The sequence below is a fragment of the Prionailurus bengalensis genome, chromosome E1 (genome assembly GCF_016509475.1).
Source record: "Prionailurus bengalensis isolate Pbe53 chromosome E1, Fcat_Pben_1.1_paternal_pri, whole genome shotgun sequence".
In the NCBI taxonomy this organism is placed as follows: domain Eukaryota; kingdom Metazoa; phylum Chordata; class Mammalia; order Carnivora; family Felidae; genus Prionailurus; species Prionailurus bengalensis.
The window spans coordinates 7,821,286-7,839,980 of NC_057347.1; the positions used below are offsets into that span (position 1 = coordinate 7,821,286).

The 18,695-nt window shown below is 46.3% G+C and overlaps 1 protein-coding gene across 1 annotated transcript in view; it reads left to right on the forward strand.

Annotated features, from left to right (window-relative positions):
• The window catches only part of LOC122484980 (protoheme IX farnesyltransferase, mitochondrial), a 138,465-nt gene that overhangs the window by 25,445 nt on the left and 94,325 nt on the right, over positions 1-18,695 (forward strand). The window contains exon 4 of the mRNA XM_043583166.1: positions 8,284-8,408. Within this exon, the coding sequence (XP_043439101.1) occupies positions 8,284-8,408 (125 nt within the window). The remainder of the gene's footprint in view (positions 1-8,283; positions 8,409-18,695) is intronic.

An 18,695-nucleotide genomic window follows, 5' to 3' on the forward strand; every position in this document is an offset into this window, starting at 1 on the left:
TGACAGAGCAAGCGCCCCGTGTCACGTAAGCAGGGAGGCTCCTCCCCACCTTCCAGACTGGGCTCCCTCCCCTGTGACTCATCACAATGCCCTTAAAACCTGTAGTGGAAGAAACAGCATCGTGGCGTGTAGGCAGGTATACGGTGTTGTCTGAGCTTTCCCGGGCTGGTTTGTGATTCTGTAATCAGTTAGGCGGATGTGGGGGGGAGGGGGTGTGAGTGCGTGCACGCGTGTCCCTTCGTTTGGTTGAATTTTCTCCTTCTGGAAAGCAGTCTTCGCCGTACTTGTCAAAGAATACCCCGTAAAGCAGAGAGCCGACTATTGTGCAAAAACCGTATGACTGTCTTGATTAGACCCTTCATTGAGCTCACTCCCACTGATGTGTATCCCCGTATATAAAACCAGACGTAAATACCTACCATGCTTGCCTTGCTGTTTTTTAAAATTTTTTTTAATGTTTGTTTATTTCTGAGACCGAGAGAGACAGAGCATGAGTGGGGGAGGGTCAGAGAGAGAGGGAGACACAGAATCAGAAGCAGGCTCCAGGCTCTGAGCTGTCGGCACAGAGCCCGACGCGGGGCTCGAACTCACAAACCGTGAGATCACGACCTGAGCCGAAGTCGGTCGCCCAACCGACTGAGTCACCCAGGCGCCCCCTGCCTTGCTGTTTTTTTTAGAGTAGGGTCTATGCAGTTTGTTAGTCATGTATTTTAAGTGCATATACAGTAAAAAGGTTTTAAGTGCAGACACATGTATTTATGTGCACGTACATGTATTTATAATAGTATTTATGCTATTGCACGTAAATGTCATATAGAACAGAAAAATGTATAGCTATTTGTAAATAAAACTCATGTACTCTTATACCAGCACACTGTATTAATTTTAAGATATGCGAAGTGTGTGTTTTAAAGTAAGTAAAGTCAGAGGTGCCTGGGTGGCTCAGTCGGTTAAGCATCCGACTTCAGCTCAGGTCATGATCTCACAGTTCGCAGGTTTGAGCCCCTCATCAGGCTCTGTGCAGACAGCTAGGAGCCTGGAGCCTGCTTCAGATTCTGTGTCTCCCTCTTTCTCTGCCCCTTCCCCACTCATGCTCTGTCTTTCTCTCTCTCTCTCTCTCTCTCTCTCTCTCTCTCTCAGAAATAAAAATAAACATTAAAAAACAATAAAGTAAAATAAGTCAAATATAAGTGAAAATTCTCATGTACTCTTCCCGTATCCCGGAGTTCTCCACACCCTACTTTTTTTTGAAGGTTAGCGCTTCTGAGATTTAAGCACTAGTCAAAGCACTCTGACATTGTAAAGTGCTCCACAAATGTAAGTTTTGTGTTTCTGTCATTGTCATTTTTTACCCACATTTATGGAGGGACTGCTCTCCAGTCTCAAGAGTGAGGCAGTGGTACCTTGGGTTAACAACCCTCGAGGCACGCGGAGCTTGTAAGGCAGTGTTGTATCCTTTCTCGAAGTTCCTAAGGGCACCCCTTAGAAATGTGAAGTCTAAGCTCAGTGGCCAGAGACCTGTTTCATCTAGAATTCTGGGAAGCACATCTCAACAATTAGCAAGAGCACCGCTCATTAACCACGTGCTTTTGTCATAGTGAACCTAGCGTGTCTCTTGAAGGCGTCACATGGCATGGGCAGGAGTGTGGAAGTCAAGCGCGGTTGGTCCCTAGGGACACTTCCCGTGGGGAGACCCAGACAGTGGGAGAGCTGCACTTGGCGATTGAAGGCGTGAGAGGTACTTCCCTCCCGGTCGCTCGGGAAGACAAAGTCACATCCGTAGGGAGGTGTTTCGAGGAAGCTGACTGGACCTGGTCTGAGAGAGAACCAAGTCAGCTAGAGCTCTTCCATGCAGAAGGGGTTCCCAGGGTCCCCAGATCTGGAGGAAGCGTCCGTCCAAAAACGTGGTCGCGGGGTTCTCGCATCGGGGCCGAGATTACACTTGTTGGCCCTGAGTTCCCTTTGACAGTTCTGTGACTGTTCCCTTAACAGTAAGGTCTTGTTGTCCTCTGAGTTCGCTCCTTTGTTGTAACCACTTCCGTGTGTTGGATGCTGAAGGCCTCTGCCAATGCCTTCAAACCCCTCATCCACCCCTCTGTACCGTCGCTGTCCCCCCAGGCCTCACCCCTTCCCACCCAGCGCTCTGCAGCGGCCTTTACGTGGTGCCCTGAGTGGGTTTTCCTCCACACCGGTCGGTTCTCCGTGTGGTCGGTGGACTGGCCTTTCCTAAACGCCCCCTCATTCCAGTGCAGGCTGGTCTTCTTTCACTACACAACAGGTTAGCACAACTTGGTGCTTTAAAACAGCGCGCAGTAGGGGCGCCTGGGTGGCGCAGTCGGTTAAGCGTCCGACTTCAGCCAGGTCACGATCTCGCGGTCCGGGAGTTCGAGCCCCGCGTCGGGCTCTGGGCGGATGGCTCGGAGCCTGGAGCCTGTTTCCGATTCTGTGTCTCCCTCTCTCTCTGCCCCTCCCCTGTTCATGCTCTGTCTCTCTCTGTCCCAAAAATAAATAAAAAAACATTGAAAAAAAATTAAAAAAAAAAAAAAAAATAAAACAGCGCGCAGTTATTTCCGGGCCCGGCCCGGCCGGATCCTCCGCCCGGGAGTCAGCGTTGGGGTCGGGGCTGTGGTTCTCACCTGGGGGCCTCTTCCAGGCTCGCTGAGTTCATTTCTCTGGCTGCCTGGGACCGAGGACCCCGTTTTCCTTCCAGCCATCCGCCCGGACTGTCCTGCTCCTCTAGGCGGCCTGCCGTTCTCTGCCACGTGGCCCTGCTGGGCCGTTCACCTCGGGGACTTCTGCTCCTTCCAGCCCCGTGGGGCCTGCGGACTTGCACCTGTTTCCGGACAAACCTGTATTACACAGCTCTCCCCAGGGAACGCTGGCAGACGAGCCCGTATTTGTGGACTCCTGTTAACGACGGGCCGTGGAAGAAGGTGGCCGCGGCAGATCTCAGACAGGGCTTTATGGTTCGGAAGAGACGGGTGGACCTGCAGCTGGGCGGAGCTGGGCCTGGTAGGCGGGACTGCTGTTCCCTAGGCACCTGCACAGGCTGCCGCTGACTCTCTCTGCACAGGATGCTTGCGCATCACCGGCCGGACGCCCACCCAGGAGGGTGGGCCAGGCTCCACCAGGAGCGGGACTATGACTCTTCCCTGACTTCCTCCCAGAGACGTCAGGGCCCAGAGTCCAGCGCCTCTGGGCCTCTGTTGGATGGGTCATGCTTCGTTGGCAGCATTGATTTCATGTTTACATGTGAAGGGGCAGAATAGGAGATTACCAAATAAAATATAATTTCAAGTGTTATTAATGAAAGAATATATTACACCCACTTCTAATGAGATCCTGGTGTTGCAAAATGATTCCACGTAATGAATCCCAGGAAATCAATGAGAAGTTTAATTACAGTTGTGGCCGTTCTGTATGAGAATATTGCCGTGGTCAATTTTACTTGTACAGTTTATCAATCCCTTCTGCCTCTCTCTTTTCTTTAAATTAATTGCCTTGACAAAGCAGGTATAAACACATTCTTTGTTAGGGTTTGATGTTTTGGCAGAAACGTGTTATCAAATGCAGATTTCCTCCTCTGTAATAGTAATAATAGTCCCTATCACTTTGTAAGTGCTGTACCATTTACGGTTCATACAGCTTTACATCAGGCAGTCTTTCTACTTGGTAAATTGAGTCACTCTTCTGTCTCACTGAGACATAGTCCCTTGGGCAATTTTTTTGCAAACCGCCTTCCACCTCTTCTCTACTTACCCGTCAGAAATTTGATGGTCTTCCTCTATCGTCCGTCACTCAGTCAAGCTCTGAGGCAGATGAAAAGAAAAACAGGAGACTTTCTCCTCTGAACCATCAGTTTTGCCTTCATGGAGCTACGCACCCTTTCTGGTTTTCAGCAAAGCGAATTTTCTTTTTGCAGTTTTTCTTTTGACAGTTCAGTGATTGTGGTGCCATCTCGCCCACCGGGGTGGAAATGCTTTGTTTGTTTTTAGCTGCTGATAAAACACAATACAAAATGTTGATGTGGATGTTTAGAGATAGCTAAAGCCATACTGGTGACTCTAGAGTTTACTAATTGTGTACTGAGAAAGTTACTGTGGATTTTCTAAGCTCTTTTAACGACCATAGTTGTTTAGTCTGCTTTTGGTTAAAGGTTCAAGGCCTTAACACAGAATCAAGGATGATGTCAAATGATTGGCTCCGTGGATGTAAAAAAACTTACTTAGTTCGTTTCGAGAGGGCAAGCCCTGTGGTTTCTATTCCCTCCAGTCCTCCCACTGCCACCATCAAGCTTTCTTGCTGGTGGTTCAGTTGAGAAGTAGCCTGGGTGTTCCAGACTTTTCTTCCGGTCCTGGCTTGTCACCACACCCGGGTGATTGGCGAGGGGTCACCTAACCTCTCTCCAGAGCTTTTGAGTTGTGCAGAGAGCAAGGTGACACTCGGTCTCAGACACAGGACTGTCCACGAAGCTTTGTGATTGACGGTGTGACATCGGTAAAGAATGAAGAATCCTCCTCAAAGACCAGAGCTATTTTGAGTATCGTGAAAGGAGTTTCGTTTATTCTAAAGATGCCCTTCTTGGTAGTTGCCGTGTGCACGCAGGTATGGCCAAATGGACCACTAAATGAGAAGCTGTTCTTTCCCCGTTGCCCATGGGTAAAAGGTCCCTTCACATGCCCCTGCAACTGCTGTGCTCGAGCCTGGAGTCACCGTGGCATTTGCTTTTGGGCGTAAGTCTCCAGGCAGCCATTGTCTATACTCACGTGAGATTCTTACGCTCTGGCTTGTAGTACGATTTGTGGGCCCGGGCAGGCTGGGCCCCCGGAGCAGAGGAGGGGAGAGGGGACAGGGCGCGCTCTCTGGCCTAAGCCAGGCCCTTTTTTCTCTTCTTTGCCTTCAGCTCCTGATCTGCTGCTCATCCTTTTTTGTAACCTTTATCCCAACCTGTGTTCTCGCTCCTGGACTCGCTCTGCTGTCTACTTAACACTGAGCATCTGTGCTCTGTTCTGGAGGTTAAATCATCTCCCGGGAGATGTGGATGCAAACCCCATTTGGGGACCACGCCATTCAAGGAGGGACCTCCTTGCCAACGGACATGTTCACTAGAGACTTCTGGTTTAGGGTGCCCATCTCCGCACACGTACCTCACTCCCCGTTGCACATTGCCGTGAGCCCTGGCAGAGAAATATGGAGACACCGAGAAGCCCGTGTCTGGTCTAGATATTCGGGGCTTGTCCACATGGTAAAACAACAGAGAGTTTCTATATGTTGCTGATAAAACTAGCCTGAAGGACATGCCAAGCAATTCGTGATCATTAGGAGGAATTACCAATTTTCCTGGCATTTTTTGTTGATGTCAGTGGTGGTGCCCCTGGCACCGTTTCCTGCGGCCCCTCGACGACACCTCATCCTCCTGACTCTTGTCTCCTGATGTTCTTTGTGTCTGTCCCTGCTTCCTTTCCCCCATCTGCCAAGTTCTGACTTTTTCATACACTTCTTCCCACTGCATTTAGTGTCCATCGACGACCTCATCCATCCCCCTCGGGCTCAGCCCTGGTCTCTGGGCAAGTGACTTCAGAGCTTCGTGTTTCTCTCCCGCCTCCCAGTCTCTTTCCTTTCACATTTGTACCTTTCCACGCAGATACCCGTGGTTCTTCAACACCAGCACATTTTTCCTGAGACCAGCTAGCTTGCTCACCTTTCCCTGGACGTACTCCTTTCTGGTAATGTTCTGATCCTTCTCCAAGTCCCCCGGTGCAACACTTTACCTTGTATCCTTTTTTCTTGTTACTTTGTTTGGTCTTTCCATTTCTCACATTTATCAAGTCCTAGCAATGGACCCGTCACAATATCCCTTATATCTATTTGAGTCCCGCGTTTACTACCTCATTCAGAGTGGATTGACCGTATAGCCTCTCAGGGCATCTGGGTGGCTCAGTCGGTTAAGCGTCTGACTCTTGATTTCGGCTCAGGTCATGAGCTCACGGTTTGTGGGTTCGAGCCCCGTGTCGGGCTCCACGCTGACAGCACAATGCCTGCTTGGGATTCCCAGTCTCCCTCTCTCTGTCTGCCCCTCTCCTGCTCATGCTCTCTCTCTCTCTCTCTCTCTCTCTCTCTCTCTCAAAATAAATAAACTTAAAAAAATCAACGACAGTACAGCCTCTCAAACTGTTTGTCTGAAACACTCCCTGCCTGTTGCGAATCATGGTGCCTGTTGCTTCCAGGCTGGCCTCCAGTGACGGGTCCCTGCCCTGCATGGGGCCGTCAGTGAGTCCCCTGCCAACCGAACGGCATGTAAACTCCTCACCCTGAGCTCTGCCTGCGGTGTGGCAGCCTGCACCCCTCTTCCCCTTCCTCTGGGAAACACTGCTGTGTCCCTCGCGGAGCGCTAGCCGTGACCATCCTGCAGCAATGAAGGCCGCCCAGGAGGGGGTTTCCGGAGAGGAAGGTCCTCCCTAACAAGTCATAGATCTGAAGGACTCGGAAGGGGGCAGGGGACACAAAAGCACAGGGACCCTGAGGCAAGAAAGCCGGGCCTTCCTGATGGAGAGCAGTGAGTGGGCTAGAGAGAGCTACAACACACACACACACACACACACACACACACGACAGAGGAGTTTGCCTGTTAGTCCTGGTGTAGTGTCAAGGGGCTTTCTTTCTTCCTGTTTTTTTTTTTTTTTTTTTTAATATTTATCTTGAGAGAGAGCATGCACGCATGCATGTGCATGAGCAGGGGAGGGGCGGAGAGAGAGGGAAAGAGAGACTCCCAAGTAGGGTCCACACTCAGCGGCACAGCCCAGACCCACGAACCGTGAGATCAGGACCTGAGCCGGAACCAAGAGTCTCATGCTTAACCAACTAAGCCACCCAGGCGCCCCTGGGGACTTTCTAAGCGGGGTGATATGATCTGTTTATACTTATAAAGTCTCATTTGGGAGAGGGGAGGGGACAAGGCGGAAGCAAGGAGGCCACGTAGGGGACAGGCCCTTGCACTTGTCCACACAAGATAGTAGCTCGGACTAGATTACATGTTTCTTAACCTCAGCACTGTTGACATTTGGGGCCAGAAAATTCTTTGGTTTGGGGGTGGGGGGCTGCTCTCTGCGCCATAAGGTGTTTAGAGGCATCTCTGGCCTCCACCCACTGGAGGACAGCGTTATCCTCCCACCTCCAGTGTGACAACCAAATATGTCTCCAGATATTACCAGATGTCCCCTGGGGGCAGAGCCACCCTGGTTATGAATCAGCGGGCTTGACATTGGCAGTAGAGGTGGGGTTAACAGACAGTACCTCTCCGCAGCTGCGATGTAGGGCAGGGTGAGACTCAACGGTGCTCCCCAGGTGTTTGGTTCGAAATCCAGGCAGATGGTGTCCGATTACTAGAGACACTCGACATTGGTCTCTCTTGCCCTTGTGCCTGCTCTCGGAACTACCCAACCGCCTGTGATGTCTCCCACCCTCCCACTCTCCACCATGTCCTACCTCCCCTCCCGAAGCTCCAGCTTGGATGCCGTCTGGTCGAAGTCTTCTCCCATCAGTCCACCATTGGTGATCCTTTTTCCAGTGAACTTCTGCAGCCCCATATCAGTCCCAGTCCTAGACACTGTCTGGCCCTGCCAGCTTCTGTAAACCCCCAGGAAGGAAGGACCAGGTCCTAACGAAAGGAGCAGCCTTAGCAGATGCTTGCATGACACGGCTTTGCGCCTGCACCTCGCCCCTCCCCTCGGCTCCCCCTGGGGGCTGTAGGACTGTCACCTCCCTCTGGTACTCCTCTAGCCGGATTCTGGGCCCCAGAACCATCTTCTCAGGTTGCTCTCTCATCTGCTCAGGTTGTCTGGAGCTTGTCCTGGACTTGGGACTCCTTTTGTATGTGTCAGAGTTACTGACGTGTGTCTGTCACCTCCCTGCCCAGTAAGGTCCCCAACAGTAGGAACGAGACCTTATGTACCTTCATCCTGTACTCGGCCTGGCACGCAGCCAGGTGCTGGTCGGGAATTAGGTATTCAGTAAGGGTTTGTTGGATGAAGAAGTGAACATTGATCTTTTTTTTTTTTTTTTTTTTTTTTTTACTCTTGAGTATAATGGACTTAAAGGAATATTAGCATTTTTCTACTAATGAACGTATATAATGTTTATAATCAGAAAAAAATTTTAATTGTTTTAATGAGAGAGGATCCGTCCATAGTTGGTGTCACTGAGTGGAAGAGGGCTTGTTTTTGGGCTTTAACATAAGTCCCGAGTCTGCATCGGTGATGAGACTGCTCTGTTTCTGTATTGCAGCTCTCGTCGTCAGCACCACCTCGGCTGGATTTGCGCTGGCCCCGGGACCTTTTGACCTGCCGTGTTTCCTGCTTACTTTTGTGGGAACGGGCCTTGCATCCTGTGCTGCCAACTCCATCAATCAGGTCAGTCAGTCACTTTTCAGCGCGATTATGGTGATGTGACTTTCTCCCAGACGGTGGTATTGTCACGCGTTTATAAATGACTTCCGAGACCACGTATAGAGATGGAGAGGTCCCGGGAGCTTGTGACACCACGTATCCTGTGGAGGTCTGTGGGTGACACAGCCCGTCTGTCTCTTCTGCGGTGAACGGTTTTCAGGTGTTTCAGGTGAGAGAGCAGCCATGTATCGGCTTCAAACGGCCAGGCGCCCTTGGGTTGGAACGGGTTTCGAGCTGTTTGCTCGCCTTTCTGCTCTCCTGCATTTCAGGCACCTTCCCCCGAGCTTATCATTGTATGTGTTCTTCTTTCTTTGGTTTGATTTGTCTCCATTTGTTTACATACACAACATTGTATTTTATATTTTATTTTATTTATTTTTTGAAGTTTATTTATTTTGAGAGAGACTGAGACAGTGCAAGTGGGGCAGGGGCAGAGAGAGAGGGAGGGAGGGAGAGAGAAAGAGAGTGAGAGACAGAGAGAGAGAAAGAAAGAGAGGAAGGGAGGGAGGGAGGGAGAAGAGAGAGAGAGAGAAAGAGAGAGAGAGAAAGAAAGAGAGAGAGAGAAAGAAAGAGAGAGAGAAAGAGAGAAAGAGAGAGAAAAAGAAAGAGAGAAAGAAAAGAAAGAAAGAAAACAAAGAAAGAAAGAAAAGAAAGAAAGGAAAGAAAGAAAGAAGGAAGGAAGGAAGGAAGGAAAGAAGGAAAGAAAGAAAGAAAAGAAAGGAAGGAAGGAAGGAAAGAAAGAAAGAAAGAAAGAAAGAAAGAAAGAAAGAAAGAAGGAAAGAAAGAAAGAATTAATGAATGAATGAATGAATCCCCAGCAGGCTCCACACTGTCAGCATCGAGCCTGATGCGGCGGAGCTTGAACTCATGCAACAGATCATGACCTGAGCCGAAACCAAGAGTCGAATGCTTAACCGACTGAGCCACCCTGGCGCCCTGGGATTTTGTATTTTAAACAAGCATATCCAGCTTTAAAAAAAAAACAAAACAAAAAACAAAAACAAAAAACAAACGGTAATTCAGTATTCAGTAAACTTGGTGTATAGAATCAGAATATATTTTGAAAAATAATTAGCATATTATTTTTAATGCATCCTTTTGTCCCCTATTATTTTAAATATCAGAATAGCTCTCTGAAATAGTTCTCTCCTCCCACCCCCCACCCCCCGCCCTGTCCCACGCCTGGTCATTGCAGTGTGCGCCCCAGCATGCATATTTTTCATCTAATACCAAGAGTGAAAAAGTCTTGGCTGAAACTTAAGGAAAGTTGTTTTCATCACCAGAACACCCAAGGGGAGTTGGCACAGTTTTAAAACAGGAATTCAAGTTACCAGTAGAAAAACAGCGTGGCTGAGTGGATGTATAAATCGGCATCCTGCAAAATATGGCAATTTTAATTTGATAATGCCTCGTATCATTAGGCTTTTACAACGTGTTACCAGCTGTCTGGGGAGGGATCAGTCTCTTTCAAATACAGTTTATTTATTTATTTTTTTGTTACAATTTTTCATGTGGAAACAGTCTCATGGGGAGGGAGGTCCAAATAATCCTGCTCCTTTTCCAAAAGTCTCATCCCATCCTGCAGACCACGGCCCAGCTCTTCCAGATTATTCCTCCCTTCTGCTCCCTGCCCTTGCTGTCTGGCTGGCAAAATAATCATGGTTTCACCACGAAATGTTTCTAATGAAATTTTGAATAGAAAGCACTTTAAGCAAAATGGATTTGTGTTGCTATTTTGGGTCTGTATTGCAAAATATTTCTTAAATTATTACTTCTGTTTAGTTACAAATCTAGGTCATAAGATTAAGCCAGGAGGGAACACACATCCCAGTTTTCAGGCTCCTTTTTTCAATTGAAGACCTACATGTATCCTCGAGGTACCAGCCACTGTCTCCTTTTTAAATAAAATTTAAAATGAAAGTGTAGACACTCAGAAGATCATCGGCAACTATCTGATAGGCATCAAATGATTCCAAAATCCCAAAATAGTATAAGAAATAATAGAGTTGCCTTGAGTTTGAGCTGCCCCAGTCCTCCTGTCCCCCACCCGAAAACAAAGGTGGTTCAAGAATTTATTATGGAAAAAAAAGCCTGTCGATTGTAGCAAGAAAATACCCGGGGCGGGGGAGGGGGGGGATTTTTTTTTTTTTTTTTTTACATTTAGGCAGAAATTTTCAGAAACTGAACGTAAACCAAAGTTTTAGAAATTTTAAAAGTTTAAATGAGTTCAGACGGCTGCTTTGTTTTGTCGTCTGCAGGGAAGTGAGTTAGATTCTGTCAATTCCAAACTACTGAGAAGAGCCAGACTCTATGAGGGGGATTCTCTCTGCATCTGACAAATCGCTAAGTCTCCCTCGTCTATTCCGAGGCTGGCTTTCTAGTCCCGTTGACACTCACTGAGGCAGCTTTCCTGCTCTTCCTCTGGAACACTCCCATGTCTTCCTCCACGGTTGCTGATCCCCCACCCACCCCCCCTGCCCCCCCAGGGTTCTTCAGTGCTGTGCGTAACGTAGGCCCTTAATCCATGCTTATTGGGCACAGAATAGTTTCATCTTTCTTACATTCCTCATATTGCCTTCTTCCCCTTGTCTTGGACTGAAGTTTCATTTGGAAACATCACAATACTTAAAAATCTTAATGATTTTGAATTGTTGAATTCCATTGTGGGTTTTTTGTGTTTTGGGTTTTTTTTGTACTATTTATTTATTTTTGAGAGAGAGAAAGAGAGATCATGTGAGTTGGTGAGGAGCAGAGAGAGAGGAAGACAGAATCCCAAGCAGGCTCCAGGCTCCAAGCTGTAAGCACAGAGCCCTATGAGGGGCTCGAACTCATGAACAATGAGATCATGACCTGAACCGAAGTCGAACGCTTAACCGACTGAGCCACCCAGACGCTCCTGGTAACCACTTTTCTACTTTCTGGCTTTTGTAAAAAAAATTTTTTTTTAATGTTTATTTATTTTTGACAGAGAGAGACAGAGCATGAGCCAGGGAGGGGCAGAGAGAGAGGGAGACACAGAATCGGAAGCAGGTTCCAGGCTCCGAGCCATCTGCCCAGAGCCCGACGCGGGCTGCGAGATCTCACAGACTGCGAGATCACGACCTGAGCCGAAGTCGGGCGCTCAACCAGCTAAGCCACTCAGGCGCCCCTCTACTCTCTGACTTTCTAATACGCAGTGATGGTGATGAGCACTTCACATGGTGCCAATGAGAAGCATAACAAGCTGATTTAAAGCAAACACACAAAAGACCTCCTGGGAAGAAATTTCCCTGTACTTAAAACACATATCTTCTTGGATTTTAACTTTTTAATTTTAAAAACTACATATCTTTTAATGCACAGTCTTAGTAATCTATCTAAAGAAATAGTTAAGGACATGTTCAAAGATTTCAGCTGCAAGAATTTCATCTCAGCATATCTACATGGGCCAAAGACTGGAAATTCCTAAAACGTCAGCTAAGGAGAAACCGATTAAAGAAATCACAGTATATCCATATACAATCATGTTATCAGCAAATACTGAGGTGGGAAACGTTCATGGTATACTACTTAAAGGAGAAAATATATAGAGGCAAGTTGTATTATACACGTAAATCATTTCTGCGTGAAGTTAATAAGGATGTGAAGGTTGTGTGTGTAAAAAAAAAAAAGTCTATGATAATACAAATCAAAATGTTAACCAGTGAGTCTGCTTGGGAGGCGGGATATATAAGCACCACAAAGCTGGAAGTTTCCATTTATTCTCTGCTGTAAGTCTAAAGCACAGAGCAGTGCCTGGCACCAGGGAAACATAAAATAAAAAATGTTACTGTTGTTTTTGCTTATTTCTGTTTTCTCACTGATCTGCAATGGAACCATTATTTGCATGACACATTTTTTTTAAAATGCTGCTTTTACAAAGAATAATTCAGTGATGAAACAGAATGTTTTACAAATAGAAATGGCACCAATGCCCCCTACCTTGTAGGGTAGTAAGGTTCAAATAATAACTTATGGGGTGCCTGGTGGCTCAGTCGGTTAAGCATCCGACTTTGGCTCAGGTCACGAGATTTCGGTCAATGAGTTCAAGGCCCGCGTTGGGCTCTGTGCTGGCAGCTCGGAGCCTGGAGCCTGCTTCTGATTCTGTGTATGTGTGTGTGTCTCTCTCTCTGCCCCTCCCACGCTCATACTTTGTTTTTCTCTCTCTCTCAAAAATAAATAAACGTTAAAAAAAAACAAAAAAACAAAAATTTATGTAGGGGCACCTCAGTGGCTCAGTCTGTTAGGCGTCTGACTCCTGGTTTCAGCTCAGGTCGTGATCTCACAGTTCTGTGGGTTCGAGCCCCGCATCAGGCTCTGCACTGACAGAGTTTGTAAATAAAGTTTAAAAATAATAATAATAATAATAATAATAATAATAATAATAATTTATGTCAACGTGCTTTGTAAGCTCTGCAACACTGTACAGATGTCAGCAATTAGACCACATACATTCCAACTTAAACCCGTCTCATTCATGTTTTGGCTGGTAGCCCTGATCTCATGAAGGACTATCCCCTTTAAAAACAATTCGAGACGGGGCACCTGGGTGCCGTGGTCAGTTGAGTGTCTGACTCTTGGTTTCGGCTCAGGTCATGATCTCATGGTTCACGGCTTCGAGCCCCGCATCGGGCTCCACGCTGATGGTGCGGAGCCTGCTTGATGATTTATCTCCCTCCCCGTCTCTCTTCCCCTCCACAGCTCGCATACTCTGTCTCTCTCAGAATAAACCAACTTAAGATAAGTAAATACATAAAAATAAGAACAGTTAGAGGCACGTGCAGTGCAGCTACGGAAACAAAAAGCTGCAACAGTGGAGAAGCAGTCAAGAGAGTGGGGGCACATCCATCAGGAGGAACGGCAGGGTACCAGGAAAGTGTACCCTGTAGCAACGTACCTGCCGACATTCAGTGTTCCCCTCCATTAAAAAACTATCATCTCTTTGTAACAGAAGTGAAATAACCCCAAATGCATTTTATTATACCAATCTCTACTACGTCAAACACTCAATCACACTGACAATTTCCTGACATTTCTTATCTTTTTCAATTTCTTAATTCTTTCCTCTTGAATTTATTCAGCTTTTGCACTTCTGAGGTCGCTTGTTTCTCAAGGTGCGATCAGTCGAAGCCATCCGTCACATTTTATCGTTCAGTTGCTAAATTTTACGGATGGCTTTCATCCTTTGAAGGCATACTCGCTTTAAGGCCTGGCTATGGTTTCAGATGAAGCGTGCGTATGTTTTACAAAACGTGGGTGTAATTCCTTCGTACATTTTAATGTTAGTGGTTTCAAATATATATATATGTATATGTATATACATCTTTATGCACTAGTCACTACTTCATAAATCAGAAGCTGAAGCTCATTTTCTCTCCCTACAACAAATGTAGGAATTGGTTTTCCAAAGCCGTACTTTTCCGATCACAGAGAGATCACAGAAGTCGGGTACAAAGAAGAAACACTCAGAACTAAATTAATAACAGCTAAAAGAAGGATTTAAAAAATATGAGATGTTATTTGAATCCTTTTGTAAATCCGGACAGAAAGAAATTTTTTTTTCTCCCACAGAACTCTATTAGAAGTTGAAAACTTTTATACATACCAACCACACATAGGCGTTCTTTTTTTTTTTTTTTTTAATTTTTTTTTTTTCAATTTTTATTTATTTTTGGGACAGAGAGAGACAGAGCATGAACAGGGGAGGGGCAGAGAGAGAGGGAGACACAGAATCGGAAACAGGCTCCAGGCTCTGAGCCATCAGCCCAGAGCCCGACGCGGGGCTCGAACTCATGAACCGCGAGATCGTGACCTGGCTGAAGTCGGATGCTTAACCGACTGCGCCACCCAGGCGCCCCACATAGGCGTTCTTTAAGTTGAACGCCAGCTCCCCAAAAAACCCAGTAAATTCTTGCTTTTCACCAACAACTATTTCTTTATCTACCTGCTATTCCAGAACTCCGTTAAAGCTTTGTGGCCTAGTGCTCTTTGCTCTGCTTACACTAATGAAATGCACTAATGAAACTGTTCTCACATTCCTTTGTTTGAATTTTATGAGACTGTGTAGCAACACTAAAACTAAAATACTTCCCATGTTATTTAGAAAACACTGTACTCTAGGAAGCTCACCGACACCGTAATAAAAATGGGAATTCGGGGCACCTGGGTGGCTAGGTGGGTTGAGCGTCTGACTTTGACTCAGGTCATGATCTCACAGTCCATGGGCTCCAGCCCCGCGTCAGCCTCTGTGCTGACAGCTCAGAGCCTGGACTCCGCTTCAGATTCTGCGTCTCCCTCTCTCTCTCTGCCCCTCCCCGCTTGCTCGTGCGTACGTGCTCTCTCTCTGTCTCAAAAATTAATAATAAACATTTAAAAAATAAAATAGAAAAAAGCCTGTGCCAGCTTTGTAGGTAACGTTAGGTGTGTCCTTTTAATTCAAGTTGTTTTGATTACTTAGGAGGTGGAGTTGTTTTTGGTTTTGGGAAGTGTTTTTTAACGTTGGCCGTTTGTGTTTGCCAGGAAGTTTTGATGTGTGAAGGTTGGATTGCTCAATATTAGCTCTTTGTCATGTTTAAGGTTTGAATACTTTCTGCTGTTTTCTTTTGAAGTGCAGATGTTTCATATATCTGTGCAGGCAGATCTTTTAATTTTCATTATAGGGCTTCTCAGCTTTGGCCCTCCTGACAGCGTGGGGCGGACGACATTGCTGTGAGGGGCTGTCCCGTTCTGTGTAGGGTGTCCCCCAGCATCCCTGGTCTTTACCCACTGGATGCTTTGGGGCCACACCCTGTAGGCGTGACGACTGCAAATGTCTTCAGACATTGCCAAAGGTTCCCTGGGGACCCAAATCACCCCTGATTGGGAACCACTGCTTTAACGAGTTCTATTCCTGATTTCGCTCTTAGATCTTTACCCAAGATCGGGGCTCCAGTTTCTGCCCCAGGCATTCCGTGGCTCGCATTTCTTCCTGCGTAACCACCCACTGATAGCTGGGGTGGTCACGTGTCCTGGTTTGTGTTTGTGTTCCCGCCGCCGCCGCCGTAGTTCTCAGTTATGCCTCTTTCTCACCCCCCAGTGTTCCCGGTTTGGACAGGAAACTCTAGGGGCTCTATTCACAGGCCACCTGCACCTTCAGTCTTTCCCCGTAAACGAGATGTGGTGGAAGTGCCTTTGCACCAAAAGATCTGGCCTGGGGTTCTTTTCTATTCACGCCTGTACTCATTGGACAAGCACGGGTTTCCTCACTGCAGCCCAGGTCATCTGGCTTGCCTCACCTCCATCCTTTCTGTAGTTACGGGTACGATCTGCTGGCGGGCCGAATTGTGGTGTTGCGTGCATGCACAGAAAACAGCTTGAAGAGCCTTCTCCTCCATTATGACTCTGTTAGCAAATTGTTCCAGTATGTCGGTGATTTCTTTTGTCTTGGACCGCCTTCATTTTTACAGTATCCCCGGCAGATACCGATTACCACGCTTGTCGCCGGTTTCCAAGGCATCTAGTTCCGTAGGTCGACAGCCCAGTGATGAGAAATGTCTTCCTCATGTTGAGTCAAAGTCTGCCTTCCATAACTTGAACCTATGGGTCATAGTTCTCCTCTCTGGGGAAACTCAGTGTGTCTTCTTCCCCGTGACAATACTCCCAGGGTATCACTTTCTGTGTAAGTTTTTTTTTTTTAATATTTATTAATTATTGAGAAACAGAGGCAGAGCATGAGCATGGGAGGGGCAGAGAGAAGGGGAGACACAGAATCGGAAGCAGGCTCCAGGCTCTGACCTGTCAGCGTAGAGCCTGACGCGGGACTCGAACTCCTAAACCACGAGATCATGACCTGAGCCGACGTCAGACGCTTAACTGACCGAGCCACCCAGGCACCCCTCGAGGTATCACTTTCCAGCTATGGTTACGGCACCTGTGGTATTCATCTGTGTCTCTTCCTTCGAGAACTCTCACGTCCTTGAGACCCAGCGGTTATGACCTACTTCTTACGTACATCTAGCATATCTTCCCACAAGCATGTAGCGGGCCGGTAGGGCGAAATTCCTCAGGAAGTCGTGTTGGGAATAAAGAAATATTTTTGGGGGGAGTAGGGGCAAGTAGCAAGAAGTGTTAATAATAACAATAATCGCAGCTATTGCTTATTCCGCGCTTGCTACATGCAAGGAATGTTCTGAGCATTTTACTTTAGCTCATCTGTTTAAGTCTGGGTTCATAGGATTTCCAAAAAAAAAAAAGAAAGAAAGAAAGAAATTGGCTGTTTTGAAAGATCAAAATGAATTCATAACCCAGACTCCGCTCTAAGAACCACTGATGTTCTCGGAGACTTTATTTTGGAGAAAATTACAAGAAAGGCAGAAAACATAAGTAGACTTTCAGATCTGAGCGATAGGTTATAATTAGAAAGGAAAGCTGATAAGGGTATGTTATCTTTAGGATTGAGGGTATCTGTGAATGTTGAAGAATTTTTATGAAAGGAAATGAAAGAGATCAAGAGGTGTGAATGAAGCAAGGTCAAGAAGAGAGGTGTATTTTGTTTCATACTGACAGTGCCCGAGAGACTTTTCATGGCTGAAATAAGGTAAAAAGGAAGAGCTTTGGATAAAAAGCTTGGAATTATAGGGGGGGTAGGGCAGCAGAAAACTCACAGCCCTTTCAACTCTGAAAGGAGAAACAGATAAAGATTTTTCTGTTTTCCCAGCGAATATGAGATTAATATCTAATGCGTCTTTCTCCATTTTCCCTTTCTGTGATGTTTCTTTTGTTTTGACTATGCAGTCTGCCTGGAGCGGTAGGAATTGGCTTTCGTCTGCCGTGTTGAACAAAAGTGGTTATTAAACGTGGTGTTGTATTCTAGGAGAATAAGACTGATGTTAGCAAACACCAGGGATGTGATTCATAGAACATCATGTGTGTAAGAAAAATCAATATGAGAAATACACTTCTCCTCTGAATATTGTGATTTGTTTGACTTTGATGTTTTAACCGGTGGGCAACTCGCATTCATTCAGTGGCCTCTGAAGTCCATACTTGTGGCTTATTCAGATGATTCAGATTAGCTACCGCACTAGGTCAGATTTGCCGGGAGTCTTTGAATAGCATGTGGGAAAGGGTCTCCAGCTAAATATGTTTTTTATATAAGGCAAATGATGAGCATCACGGAACAATGTCAGAAAAAGAAAACACATTTTAAATGCAGAGTCTCTTTTCCTGAATTTATGTAACCCCAAATAGTTCCTAAATTACATTCGAGTCCCCTCTCTGGAACGATCCATCTGAGTAGAGTGAGTTTGGCATTGGTATTCATAACCAGAATCACTCCACCTGAAGTTTTGCAGCAAATGCAGAGATGATGATAATTTGAACATGTGTACGTAGCTAGTATTTTGTCATTCACATGCCTCACGAACTGGTCATTATTTAATTAATTCATTCAATTTATTTATTTTGCTTCTTACACCATCTTACACCATCTCCGTGAGATGGCGTTTTTCCCGTGTCGTAGAAGGAGAAAAATGAAGCTTAGCAACGCCACTGGTCACACATCTGAAAAATGGTCCAGCAGACCCCATGGACCCCAGGTTCACTGCTGGTTCCTCTCAATCAACACGTCCTGGTCCAGCCACCACTTTGGAATAGGGTCATTCCCGTCAATAGGAGTCTGCTTTCTACCAAGCTAACTGCTGACATCCTTGCCACTAAGTACCAGAGAAGGGTGTCGTCGCTGGCACGGGCATGGTAACAGCCATCTCTGATGAGAGCGCAGGACCTAAAGCACTTTGCCCTTTGAAAGCTAAGTGCTCAATTAACACTAGCTGTTGTTACTGTTAATAATATTAACGTGTGGTCTGTTTTCAGCCCCATATCCTCCACACTTTGAGAATCGGATTGTCTGTCGGCTGTCTCCAGTGAGGGTCTCCATATAGAGAATGGGACGGGAAAATGTGTTTCTTTTCCTCAGTGTACTAAGAGACTTGGGCTATGCTTGCAAACTGTAGTGTGTGTGTGTGTGTGTGTGTGTGTGTACGTGCACGTGCATTTATTTCAAGTGTGTATTTACCTGTATTTGAGTTTCATATTTGAATTGTGTGGTCACTTAGTTCAGCAGACATTAGTGGCTCTCTACCATTCCATAGGTTATTATGGAATTGTCTAGGCAGTTCTGGTAAATCTAAGAAATACTGGTTAAAAAAAAAAAAAAAAGATTCATAAATCGAACAAACAGATGTTTAACTGAGA